Source organism: Pholcus phalangioides, unplaced genomic scaffold, assembly GCF_987345545.1.
Source record: "Pholcus phalangioides strain wild (caught in Gottingen) unplaced genomic scaffold, Ppha-v1.0 ptg000008l_1, whole genome shotgun sequence".
Classification (NCBI taxonomy): Eukaryota; Metazoa; Arthropoda; class Arachnida; order Araneae; family Pholcidae; genus Pholcus; species Pholcus phalangioides.
This window is the reverse complement of record NW_028301601.1, coordinates 63241344-63254651: the sequence shown is the minus strand read 5'-3', so window position 1 is coordinate 63254651 and position 13308 is coordinate 63241344. Positions and strand designations below refer to the sequence as shown.

Genomic DNA, 13308 nt, shown 5'->3' with positions numbered 1-13308 from the left:
ACTTCAATAATATCAGCTGTATATGTGAATGCAGCGTGCAGCAAACCTAAAAATGTGTTGCAGTGAAATTCGAATAATTTTTCGGCTTTCCTAACTGTTTAAAACTCCTCAAATGTTTTTCTAGAATAATATCAACAATAGTAAAAACTTGCAACACTCCCCTTCCCCCCATAACTTGGGCTGTTGTTTGAGTATGCAAGTTTTTAATTCAGAAATTCATCATAATTTTTGGCATTGATTCCCCACTAGGTGAAAGACAGTGGAATCCTCGAGAGAATTTCTGCACAAGAGCTGAAACTGCAGGAGGCTGCTTTCGAATTCATCCAGTCACAAGCGTCCTATATTCGTAGCTTGAAAGTTCTGTATGAATATTTCATATGTGTACCTGAATTTTCAGATGTACGTTCTACTTTGTGTGTGCTGAGCAAACATGAACACGATGTTTTGTTCTCTGACATCATTGGAGTCAAAGAAGTCAGTGAGAGGTACTTTGAAAATCATGTGCAGTAATCACATTAAAAGTAGTAATAATTCTATAATGATACAAATTTATTTTAATCATTCTCCAGTATTCCAGCCATTTTATACATTAAAACAGTGGTTCTCAACCTGGGGCCATGTGGCCCCCCTGCAGTACTGGGATATTCTAAGGGGACCCCTGTGAAAATCGGATGAAAGAGGAGTCACAAAAGTGGTGAAGGGGGCCAAGGAGAGCTGTGAAGAATTAGAGCTTTCAAGTGAAATATGGTGCGGGAAAATGTTGCTACTTTCAGAATCCTGTAGCATTGTCCATAGAACCAGGGCGATCTTAACCAATGGGCCCATGTGGCCATGGCTCAGGGTCTCATATCATTGGGGCCTACATGATTAGGTACTATGATTTTTCAAATGTAAATATCTAATCTGTTACTTCCAGCTAAGTTGGAGCTCCCGGAACATCATACCTGAAGGATGTTCTGGGAGACACATGATGTTGAGAAGGCCATGCATAAACCCTACAAAGAGGAAGCTCACGTGGACCCAGGATGATATGTCGGTAGGGTCGATTTTAGGTTCTTGCATTACATCGCCCCAAATTTTACACAGACCTATTTTTCACATTTAATTCAGCTCTTGTGGGATATGATCTCCTACTTTCTGGATCCATGCCTGACCCAGGGTTCCAGAGATCTATCTCATTATAAATTTTTGTTCATTATAAATTTAGTTTTAATAGAATTCAATTCAATAAGTAGAAAGGGTCTCGTTCTAAGAGGGGGCATGAGGCAAAAATATTGCACAGAAAGCATGGTATATGGGCTGAAAAAGGTTGAGAAACACTGCAATATAAAGGACTGAATTATCAACATACTAAGATCAATTTCCAATGATTAACATACGATTGATAGGGAAGAAATGTTTTTATTTTGATTTCATTGTGCCTGATTTTATACATTTTCAGGTTGATGGCCGAAGTGACAGCTCGATGGAGTGATGGTATTTTGATACCGGATATCTGTGATATTATTTATCGACACGCAACAATGCCAAGCTTCTCGGTTTACATAAAATACTGCTCCAACAGAGTTTATCAGGAGAGGACTTTGAAAGAACTCAAGTGAGTATACATACATATGAAAAGGGTCTATTTGCCTCTCGCGAAATTTATGCACATGACCAAAATTAAATTTTCCAATGGGTTTAAATTAGGCATCTTCAACTTCATCTTGTAAGCACCATTGTAGGCCTTTTCTACATGTGCTCTGGGGTTGATAAACAATTATTTGTGGCTTTTTTTCCACTCATACAAAAACTGGTTGTGACCCACACAGCCACAGCCTTCCATCATACAAGATTAGAGAGCGTGGCATGAGTCTCTTTGATGTGCCGACAAGAAATGGATCCTTACAAGTATAGTTGTGTCGTCGCACATTTATCCTGTCCACATTACATGTGAGCTCTATAAATCTCTCAAGGGCAATGATTAACATTTTTATTTATATTTTGTTTGATATAATCACTTTTCTTGCAGAGATGTACGAAACTCCATCGTAATTATGATTGTATGAGTCGGAATTTCTCATCCAAATGAATTCATCATGAAACTTTATTGTGTAATTGTATGTTGATGGCAGACTGTTTTTCCAGGGAAACGAGGCTATGTTTTCTTGAAGTTCTGAGAAAACTGGAGAGTAATCCTGCTTGTCAGGGTTTGAGCTTGGAATCATTCCTTTTCTTACCAATGCAACATATCGCTCGTTTGCCACTTCTGCTGGACAGTATATTCCGGTGGCTGAGTTCAGATTCTCCTTCATTCAGCACTTGCAAAATGGCACTTGAAGCAGTTCACAAAGTAAATATTTTTGCTTGTTATAATTGTGGATTTTTTTTTTTTTTTAACATCTGATGCCTATAAAATTTCTAAATCGATTCATATGCAGTCGACGCACATTGTAACAACCCTCTACATTCCACAGAAAATGGATGTTATATTGAGAGGTCGTTATATAGAACGTTTTAAAAAAAATATTAAAAGTTTAGCTCCTCTTGAAAATTGTATGATGGAATGAAAAAAATTCATTTTGTTGTATTGTTACGATGCATATTCAATGATGAAACTGTTTTGGCTTTAAAATTCAATTTATCGTCAACTTCCGTCAAAACTTTCCATTTCAGATCTAAAGTTATAGCACTGCATTTATTTAAGATAACCATGTTGAATAAATTATTTTTAGCATGAAAAATAAGTAAAATTGTGCAGTGGAATGTGGAATAAGATAAAAGAAATCAACCACAGGGGAAATGGGCCACCATGTGAGAAAATGAAACAGAATGGCAAGCAAAGTGGAAAGGGAGAAAATGGACACCTGCAGTGGGTTTTGCTATGATTCTCCCCGTTTCCAGTAATGGCGATAGTTAACCATCAGGATTTCGATAGAAATGATAATGCTCTATCTTTAAACCATCTGTGTTCCATACTCTTTCTTCTCCAAGCATAGAAGGCCAAGGTCAAAAACACTCAACGACAGATTCTGTCTATTTCTTCACAAAAAAACCCACAATACGTCATTCCAAGCTAAGTTTGGTTGCTGTAATGGATTGAATGATATTTGCGGTCGTATATTGGATAAAAATTAACATGGTGGAAATAGGAAAATAGAAAAAAAAGGTAGTTTGAGTTATACATTTGCTTTTAATTTATACAATTTTACATTATTAATTACATTATAATTATACAAATTACATTTTTTGTGATAATTTGCTTTTAATACCATAAATCTTTGTTTATTGCAAATGTGTCTTATACTTAGCATATTCTTGCAGATTAAATGACTTAAATGTAAAAATTTATAGATTACAATGTATTTTTGTATTCTTTGATGATGTATTCAAGATTTGAATAGGTAATGCAATAAAATAGAGAATTTCACTGCAAAACATGATACTTTAATACAAAAGCCACAGTGGAGATTTCTTGAATTTCTGAATATGAAAAAAAAAGTGCAAAACACGGTATCTGTATTTTGTGCTAGGTTGGCGATAATTATGTTAAAGCAAAAAGTAAAAGCTTAATTTTGATTATCATTATCAAATTTCTGGACAAAACATGTTTGTCCCAAAGAAAACTTCAATGTGTTATTCTGATTCGCATATTTATTCTGTATTTAGTCGATTGCTATCATCTTCTCAATGTATCATGTGATTCTCATTAAACCTCACTTTTCCCGGCATAACATTAAAAAAGCTGGTGTCCCCAATTTTTATGATGTGTTCAGTGGCATATTTATGAGGGGGCCTTAGTGGGCTATAGCCAGGGGTGGCAAACATGAGGAATGGGTGGCCAAAAAAAAAAAGAAATAGAGTGGGAGAAGGGTGGCAAAATTTGTATAAAATTCAATCAATCCGCCTCTACCCAGACAGCAAGAAGCTAGGTCATTGAGGGACCAAAAGAGTGACCTGGTGAGTTTGCAAGCACATGAGTGAGCAAAAGAGTGACTTTGAGTGTTAGCAAACATGCAAATGATAAAAAAAAATGGCCTGCAGAGTGAGGTCAGTGTGCGACCTAGAGTGTGTGCAAGAATGGCCAAAATAATGACCTTAGAGCATGCGTAAAGAATCAAGAGTGGCATATAAATGACTTAGAGAGTGTGTGAGCATGGAAGTGACCAAAAGAGAGACAAGTGTGCTCGCAGGAGTGGTAGTGGGGATGCCAAGCAGGGGGTGGCGAATTCAAGGAAAGAGTACTCAAGAAAATTGGACTAGAATGAGAGAAGGGCAGCAAATTTTGTGTAGCCTACAGGCAGCAAAACCATAAATGCGCCTCTGGTCATGCTGACTAATGTGGGGGGGGGGGGAATGGCAATAATACTTATAATAATCTGTTTATAACCTGATTTTAGTAATAAAAAAGGATCTGATAACCAAGCCAAATAAATTTATTGCTAGAAAACAAGCATGTCATTGCATTTATGATCACTGTACAGCCATAACAGTGTTTCAAATTATGAATTGTTTTTACAGACATTTATGGAATGTAACGATGGAGCAAGGAGAATGGAGAGACTTGAAGAAATGTTCATTCTGAACAAGCAACTGGAGTTCAAAGAATGCAAAGTTCGTACAATTTATTATTTTTATATTTAAACTGTTGACATGATCTGACTTCATATCATCAGGGCTCCCACTTGTCCCGAAAAATTTCAGGACAAGTGGACAGTTTATGAGATTTCAGATCATATTTTCTTCTCACGCACCCCCCCCCCTCACATATTCATAAGCAGATACCGGTTCTTAGAAAGGAGGAGACGAATCATGAGCAAAGGTGTATATAGTGGAGAGGGCAATGGACCACCTCCACCTCCATCCTCTCGCCTATGCCAATAGTAAAGTTTTTTTGGTGAACAAAACAGAATCGATTGCCCTTGTCACCCCTCCCCCCTTATAAAGGAGCCAGACCTTTTTCACTTATTGAATTGAGTTTTTCCAAATCAATTTAAAGACCCCCCCCCCCCCCTTCAATGCTTAATTTTAATGATCTTCTCTCTCTTGCAAGGTTTCTATGTAGGGCCCCTGGGTAAAGTGATGTTCTGAGAACACATACTTAGCTGGAAGTATAACAACTTACATGTTTTCACACTAGCTATCGAAAGTCATAGTACCAGATTTCATGATGTAGGCTTCCTATGGGCATGAGGCACTAGGACATGCCTGGATCAGTCCATGTTCTATGATGGCACTTGGGCTGGATCCTGAAAGTACACTAGTCACATTTCCTCCCCCCCCCCCCAATATTTAACTTGAAAGTTTCTTTTCTAAAAAAATCTGAATTTTTTTTTTTTATCACATCATTTTCTGGCCCCTTTAACCACTTCTCATGGCTTCCCCTAAAACTTAGTTTTCACTGGGAACCCCCCCCCAAACTGGAACACCCCCCCCCCCCCACTTTCTCCAGATCTATGCTGTCGTGATCATAGATCAGCTGTTCTTAACCGTCTTTTTAGAGATTTCTGGATGTCTGCAAGCTGGGATTTTAAAAAAATGTACTCGTTATTTTTACACCATATACTGAATTCCAAAAAGGGGTCCATAACATTCATTTTATTGTTACAAAGGGTCTATGGTCTTCATTTTAATGGTAAAAGGGAGTCAAAAGTTAAGAACCTCTGTCCTAGAAGGTTTTGACAGTAAATAATTGTGGTAATGTGTACAGCGAAAAAATTATATATTTCTTCTTTTTTTTTAATTAATTGAGTGGAGAGTGTTTTGATACCTTGATACTCAATATATTGTATGCAATTTTTTTTTTTTCCTGCAGGCAATACCTTTAATCTCTGCATCGAGGTGGCTTCTTAAACGAGGCGAGCTGGTCAAGTTGGAGTTTGACAAGAAAACATTTGGGAGGTCAAGTCGCTGTGTTCGAGTTCCACTTTATGTCTTCCTTTTCAATGACCTGCTGATTATAACGAAGCGCAAGAGGTACTTTCCCCAGTTCATGTTTCTTGGGGTGGTTTTTTTTTCAAACTATCTTTCGAGCCCTCATGAGCTGTTCAAGGACTGATCTGTACATTTTCCTCATGCAACAGAGGAAAAGTATACGCATGCTCCCTTTGGATACAACTCAAAGTTAGGATTTCCCTCCATACATTCAGTCTTGCTTTGCCTATATTGTACTAGCAGGATATCGTGACGCCATTCACAAAAAACTATTTCAATGTGGCCTTTAGAGTTTGGATCGGGTGTTTTCCCAGTGATTATTCTGTCCAAATTTTCATTACCAATTCATTATTAGTTTATTCAAATTTATTTTAATTAGCATTATCACTGCTAAATTCATTACCACCACCTCATAACATAGCTTCCCAGTCTCCCAGATTTTCTGGGAGGCTTTGAATTTCTGCTCTTCATCTCCCAGACTCCCCCGAAAAATACTTATATCTCCCAAATTTTGACTGTGAATGCAAGAAATCCCTACTTTTGGAGGGGGAACGATTCCTAAGAATTCACTGGGAAAAAGACTGGCTTTCATTTTTTATCCTTGAAATGACATCACAAGTGTAATATAAATTGTTTCCATTGTGTCAAACCACAAAACGAAATTCATTTTTGGCTGGAAAAAGACCAAATTTACTGAGCAGCCAGCATTAATTCAGCCTTTTGACATCCAAAATTGGCAAGACTTGTATCTGCTTTGACCATATGTCCCATTGAGTCTGTATGTCTCGTATCGGGCCCGATGGTTTTTTTATTAGTGAGATTTGATTTGAGAGTAGTAATGACAGGTAGTTCAACCTACTCAATGGCGATGGCTGGCGCAATGTCACATTTTTGCAAAGGGGAAAATCCCTATATTGTTTTTCAAATATCCCTTTTATATTTATTTTATACAGAGTTTGGATCCACCTGAAAACCCTCCTAATTCTGATTCTCCAAAGTTGGCAGCTATGTCATAAGCAAGGGAGAAATGTAATGTGTCTGAATCTCATCAGTTTCCCCAAAGTATTGAAAAGGGATGCAGTTTGTGCATAATAGTAATTTTTTTCTCTTTTTTTTACAGTGACGATTGCTACTTGGTTCTAGACTATTGTGTGAGAGACAAAATTCAAGCTATTCCTGTAGATGCCAAAGATCTTCAGCAACCAGATTTAGTGCCTGGAGCGTGTCGTTATCTGATGAGCATCACTCTGACATGCAATCATCAGGGAAATTCAGTAGAAATGATTTTGAACTGCACGCTGTTGTAAGTGAGCGATATTTGATAATTTAATTTTGATTATGGTTTACATCTTGGAAAGGTTAATGGAAAAGTTGTGTGATGAAAAATTATAGCATGTATGGTTTTTTTTTTTCACTCTGACACAACTGATCCAATTTTTATGAGTTGTGCTTACTTCATATTTTCACAAATCTTGGAATGAATGTGGACGCAGCGCTAATGAGGATACAGCCTTGCAGAAATATTTGTCCTATTTTTTTTAGTTGTTCAGATTAAATGGGTTTAGAGTTATTTGGTTTCTACAGTAATGCAATTTTCCAAGGATGATGTCACTCTTCGCTATCCATGTAAAGGTTCTCAACAGCTGGCTGATACAAAGATGAATTTAGGAAAGAGAAAGAATTCAACTGCCCTTGCGGGGAATCAAACCCACATCCTGTTACCCACTAGACTACAAAGTTAATAAATTTCAATCTTTCCTTAGAGCTCGTGTGCACTGAACGGAACCGTACATGGGCGGTTGTACCAGATTCAGGCCCAAGCTCCCAATTGCTGACACTGCCACCAGGTGGCAACTTATCCAAGGATGATGTCACTCTTTGCTATCTCTCAAAGGTTTTTTTCCAGGGCAGTGAATTTTCTCTCTTTCCTAAATTAATCTTTGCATCCGCCAGCTGTTGAAAACCTTTGTATGGATAGTGACATCTTCTTTGGGTAAGTCACCATCTGGTAGCAGTATCAACATTTGTGAGCTTGGGCCTTAACCTGGTCCAACCATCCATGTACGGTTCCATTCAGTGCACAAGAGCTTGAAGGAAAGATTGTAGTCTAGTGATCCAGGTCACTCACCTCTCAAGTGAGAGGATGTTTGTTCGATTCCCCGCAAGAGCAGTTGAATTTTCCCTCTTTCCTAAATTTATCTTCGTGTCAGCCAGCTGTTAAAAACCTTCATAATGCAATTTTGCTTTATTAAAAGTAAGCGGACAAATCAAATGCTAATGGAGTTGATTCATAGCTACTTTTACTAATAATTTCTATTAACTTTTATCATTTTCAGAAGCGAAAGGACAAGGTGGCTTGAATCCATTCATCCAGTTCCTCAAAATAAGACTTGTGAAGTTTGGGAGTATGGTAAGTTTTCATAACGTTTGAATTGCTTGTGCAATCACAATGCCGTATAACTGACTGTAGAAGTTGTCCTATGGGAAGAAAATGTTTCTCGAGTCGCTTAACTCTTGGCATGAAGATTTCTTCTAGTTGAAAAAAATGTATACACCTATAGCTGTATTACATAAGAGTATGTTACAGAAAGGCTGAACATAGGATTTCCTGTAGGATAAAATTTTTACCGTTTCACATCCTATATTATGAAAGTTAGGATTGTGTTAAATTTCTAGTTTTAACATTAGGGCTACTCCTGTTTATATTGAGAGTTTGTAAATTACAGTCAAGTCCATTCCGTTGATAAACAATGATCATTAATGAAAGGAGTGACTGTGAAAAAAGTTTAGCAACTTTGATAATGGCTAAATGCAAAGTACATCTCAAACAGTGATTTTCCTAAATTGAATAAAAAATATTCAGACAATATAATTTTTGTGCAATGCATATGTATAGTACAAAAGCAAAACAGGGTTCTAGTCCAAACACACAATGACTCAAAAAAATATTTAAAGATGGCTTGAGTTTAAAACGTAGCCACATCTGTAAGTGGATCGCAAGTCCATGCGAGTTTGTAAAAGCAAGCATGCATGCACTTTACTTACACAAGATAAATCAAACAGTTCCTATAACTACACTAGAACCTCACTAATCCAAACCCTGTCAACTCCAAAACGTGTTTAATCCGAGCAGCTCTTTTAAAAAAGGCAATCTGCTCCAGAAAGTTGAAGAATCAAAAACAGAAAAAAACAAACTCTCATAAATTCTATATTGTAACATGTTACACTTTACTTGCAAGGAATACATGATCATACCTCATAATGATAAGTCATATAATTGCCTTGGAAAAAATCTTCCAGCTTCATTTGACAAGGCAACATGTACTTAGCAGTTCATAGGTTCGTAGACATCCTCTCGGAAACATGATGTCTGCAGGTGTTGCATTATCATACTGCTCCACACATTGAACGGTAGTTCCAAAAACAACCCCAGCTTCTGAATGAGTCTTTGGTGGTAGAGTGTCATAATCTAACCCATTGATTGATGATGAGTCATTGCCAGTTAAAAACTCTCAAAATGATTTCTGCATCCGTGAAAATTTGATGGTTAAGTCTAACGATAACATTTTATTCACATCTTTTTCCTTGCAACCAGAGATTTTTCTTAGAAGCTACAGGATTTCATCTGATTCCTTTATTTTTGTCGAAAAGCGAATGTTGGCCATAATTTTTTCCAGGTTTTCTTTGAATGAATGTTGTATATGGTAATGTATGCCTCTGCAGCCCAGTACACGACATCTTTCACTGAAATTTTGTTCACTATTATTACAATCGTGGTAATCCGAACTTTTGCTAATCCAAACAGGTCCCATCCCAATCAGTTTGGATTAATTGGGTTTAAGTGTATCAATGAGAACATCATTTTAGGGATTCAAAATCTCTCAACCCACCCAATGCTTTTTTTTCAGCCGCAAACCTTCTAACAAAATTAAATATATTTTATTAATTAATTTCCATTGTATATCAATTTTACTTTGAGTTATTCATGAAGTAATTTTTTCCACAGATTGTCCGCAAGTGCAGTGTGTTCGCAGTTATATCGCGCAGCAACCAGACGAGCTTTCATTACAAGAATCAGATGTTGTCACTATTTATCGAAAAATGAATGACGGTAAGCCAGTTTTGAATTTTCTCGTGGGTGTTTCATGATGCAACAAATGTATACATAGATGAGTTGATCCACTTTGCCAAGCGAGCAACCGAGCGTGAAGATTTGGTATTCAACCCAAATGGGAAACTCGGTCAGCGAAACTAGTGGTAAAATTTTTCCTTTGAAGACAGCACCCATTGGTGTTGAAATGCATTAGGACTTTTATTATTTATTGTGTATTTGCCTTATTCGTTGGTGTCTTCTAAAAAATGTATACATGTTCCTTATCCACACATATGAAAATTGCATTTGCAGTAGAAAGTCCTATACTATGATACTCAAGGAACCCGAGAAATGTATAATTTTAAAGAAGCTATCATTATAAATGGAATATATTAACATATGAAAAGTACATTGGGAGCAGAGAGTATTATCATTGTAGAGGGTATTGTTATATAGAATTTTCACTGTACTAGCTCGAGTTCCTATTCACATTAAAAATTTCATTACAACAACGTGCATGATAATGATGCTCGTTTCAATTCTGCATCTAGCAGTTCATCCTTCGAATTCCTTGAGACTAAACACACATAAAATTGCCACATATATTTATATGAAAATTTTTGCTTTACAATTCAATGGTTTCACAACTGAACATTAGTATGGCAATAAATTAGTGTCCAATGTGAGGTAGCATTGTATAGTTACAGTAGTGTCCCTTTTTTTTACCAATTTCTAACAAATTTTTCTACGTAGCAAAATTTTTTACAGCACGCTGACTAACCTCTTTAATAATTAGTATAAAAGATTATTTCTCTGTAACATAATTTTTGTGCACAGTCCACACCACTTAATGTGATCGCATTGGGATTCTGGGTTTCTGATAACAATAACCGAATGATAAATATATCAGAAAAATTCCAGTTTGCAAGTATGATTGTCATATGTCCAATTTGGTCGAGCATAGGGTTTCTGAATTCCCAACATTTCAAAAAAATTTTAGCTAGAATCTCGCGCAACAGAAGTGAAACTTCTAGGTTGTTTAAGTCTGACTTGACATGACTAGATTCACCTCACATCTATCTTTTACTGGTCGCAAGAAGCATATGAACACACACTCCTTCCGGCTCCACCCCTTACCTAATTTTCTTTTCTTTCACACTATGCATCACCCATCTCTAAAGAGGACTTTCCACAATTCCAGTGGCATCACAGGGAGTAGAAAAAGGTATTAAACTGTCTTTGTCTGACACAAACTGAAAAATGGTTCTGACAACTGTTCTTAAGGGAAAGGAACGGTTATTCTGTTTCTTCCTTTCGCTTTTTTTTATGTGGATCTCAAAAATCTACCTCGCCTAAGAAAGTTTCATTTCCAAAAATATCAGAAAAACAGATGAGAAAATTTCTGATGGCCTTTCGTGTCTGTATATGTATCATAATTATGTTCCAGAAATAAATTTGGATCTGATAATAGTTCAGTAATGAATGAATGCAAGGTATGTGATACAGAGTCAAATTCTGGTGTAACTGAAACTAAATATCGTTTTATCCTATGTCTTTTGTCAGGATGGTATGAAGGTAGGAGATTAAGAGATGGCTTGCAAGGCTGGTTCCCAGCATCCTATACGATGGACATTCCTTGTTCGAGGGCAAGAGCTTCAAATCTCAGACAATGCTATCGTCTCCTGATGTTGTCTCAGAAACATGAAGCAGGACGTTGAAAAAAATGTGTTTTTTCTTGAATGTGTTTTATGTATATAGATTTATTACGCGTGACAGTTTTTTTTTCAGTCCAATATTTTCCCTTCCGATCAATCACATTGAAAGTACTCCTCCTCTGTCTTTCAGTGTTTTGTACATACTGTATGCACGGAATCGGTGTATGAGTTTACATGTTTGTATGAGGTGAAGAAAAATTTTTCTTTTTTGCAAAGCAAAGTGTTTGTAGATATTTCGTTGATCTTATAGTTGACAGGGTGCATTTTTTTTTTTTTTTAATACTATACTGTACTGTTTCTGCTTCCAAATGATTTTAGTTGGTAGTTTGTGGGTGTTCAGAAAGGAAAACAAATAAAAATGTTTTTTTAATGTATGGACTCTGTCTGATTGGTTTTTCATTTTGTCCTCGTCTGTAAGTACAATGAGCCAATATTGAAGTATGGCATGTGGCCAGGGCCAGACTTAGGGGAGTGCGAAAGGGGACTTAGGGGACACCAGGCCTCAAAATTTCAGGGGCCGCAATTCTTCCGGAAGAAACCCTTTTCTTTCTCAGCAGATGTTTTGGAAATTTTTGATTAAAATTTAATTTTCCCCCTATCAAACTATTATTGATTGTGAAAGGAGGCTTTCAGTTAGAAGCCCTATAATATCATTTTTAGTGTTATTAGGTATGGCATTAGCTTATTTCAAACAGGAAAAGAGTGTATGCAAGTGGTCACATTCTTTACCCCCGAAAAAAGTCTGGCCTTTATTTTTTCTGCTATTAAAGATATAACAGGGCTGCATCAACCACAAGGAAAAAACATGCTTAGGACATCAAACGAAAGGGACACCACAAAAGAAATCTAGTAATTTTTTCCCAATGACAACCTCCCCTCTCATTGGAGTTACCATCTGGTCTGAAGGTATCAATAGTGCTCACAATGCGTAGTTTCATCCGGTGGTGCTTCCATTAGCTATAGTAGCCTGCGACATGGATATCTCTAGATGACGACTGCCTCAGAATGAGGCAACTTCGACTGTCCTTCGGAGTGTTAATTGCATACCTTCCTCGGAACTGTCATGATGTTTTCCTAGGGAGCAAGGCCGTACTGTGCCTTTCCTGGGCAGACTTTTCTTTGGAGCCCTTCTTGAAAGGGTTTCTATTAATCAAAATAAATGTAAATTTTTTGGAGTCCCCCCATTCGGCTCGGGGCCCCTGGGGCAGTGCCCCATTTGCCCAGCCTAGTTACTGCCCTGCTTGGGAGGCTTGAAAGCTTCTTCGAAATTTCCTAACGCCACCATCTGAGAATAATTCTCTCATATATCCCGGAAGACGGATATAAAATGTACGAATTCTAAATTGTGACAATTTTTAGAACTGAGCTTTCAAAAAAAAAAAAGGTAAGACGTCTCTTCCTCTGATTTTTTTTCTCAATCTAATTACTCATTTAGTAGAGTACCGACATTAGAGATATTTTGTTTCATGAACAGGGAGTCCATGCATAAAAACATTTAAGAGCACAAAGGGTTAAAAATTTAGGATGTAGGCGACGTTGCTTGCAGCCCGATAGTTCATTCTCTGATAAGAAAATGGGTTTGCCAAC

At 37.0% G+C, this 13308-nt stretch overlaps 1 protein-coding gene across 1 annotated transcript in view; it reads left to right on the top strand.

Annotated features, from left to right (window-relative positions):
- Positions 1 to 12091, top strand: part of LOC149084740 (uncharacterized) — a 67738-nt gene extending 55647 nt beyond the window's left edge. Inside the window, exons 9-17 of the mRNA XM_089235174.1 lie at positions 250 to 485; positions 1442 to 1597; positions 2128 to 2332; positions 4501 to 4593; positions 5795 to 5955; positions 7034 to 7216; positions 8250 to 8323; positions 9920 to 10024; positions 11570 to 12091. Of these exons, the coding sequence (XP_089091300.1) occupies positions 250 to 485; positions 1442 to 1597; positions 2128 to 2332; positions 4501 to 4593; positions 5795 to 5955; positions 7034 to 7216; positions 8250 to 8323; positions 9920 to 10024; positions 11570 to 11724 (1368 nt within the window). The 3' untranslated portion in view covers positions 11725 to 12091. The remainder of the gene's footprint in view (positions 1 to 249; positions 486 to 1441; positions 1598 to 2127; positions 2333 to 4500; positions 4594 to 5794; positions 5956 to 7033; positions 7217 to 8249; positions 8324 to 9919; positions 10025 to 11569) is intronic.
- The last annotated feature ends 1217 nt before the right edge of the window (positions 12092 to 13308 follow it).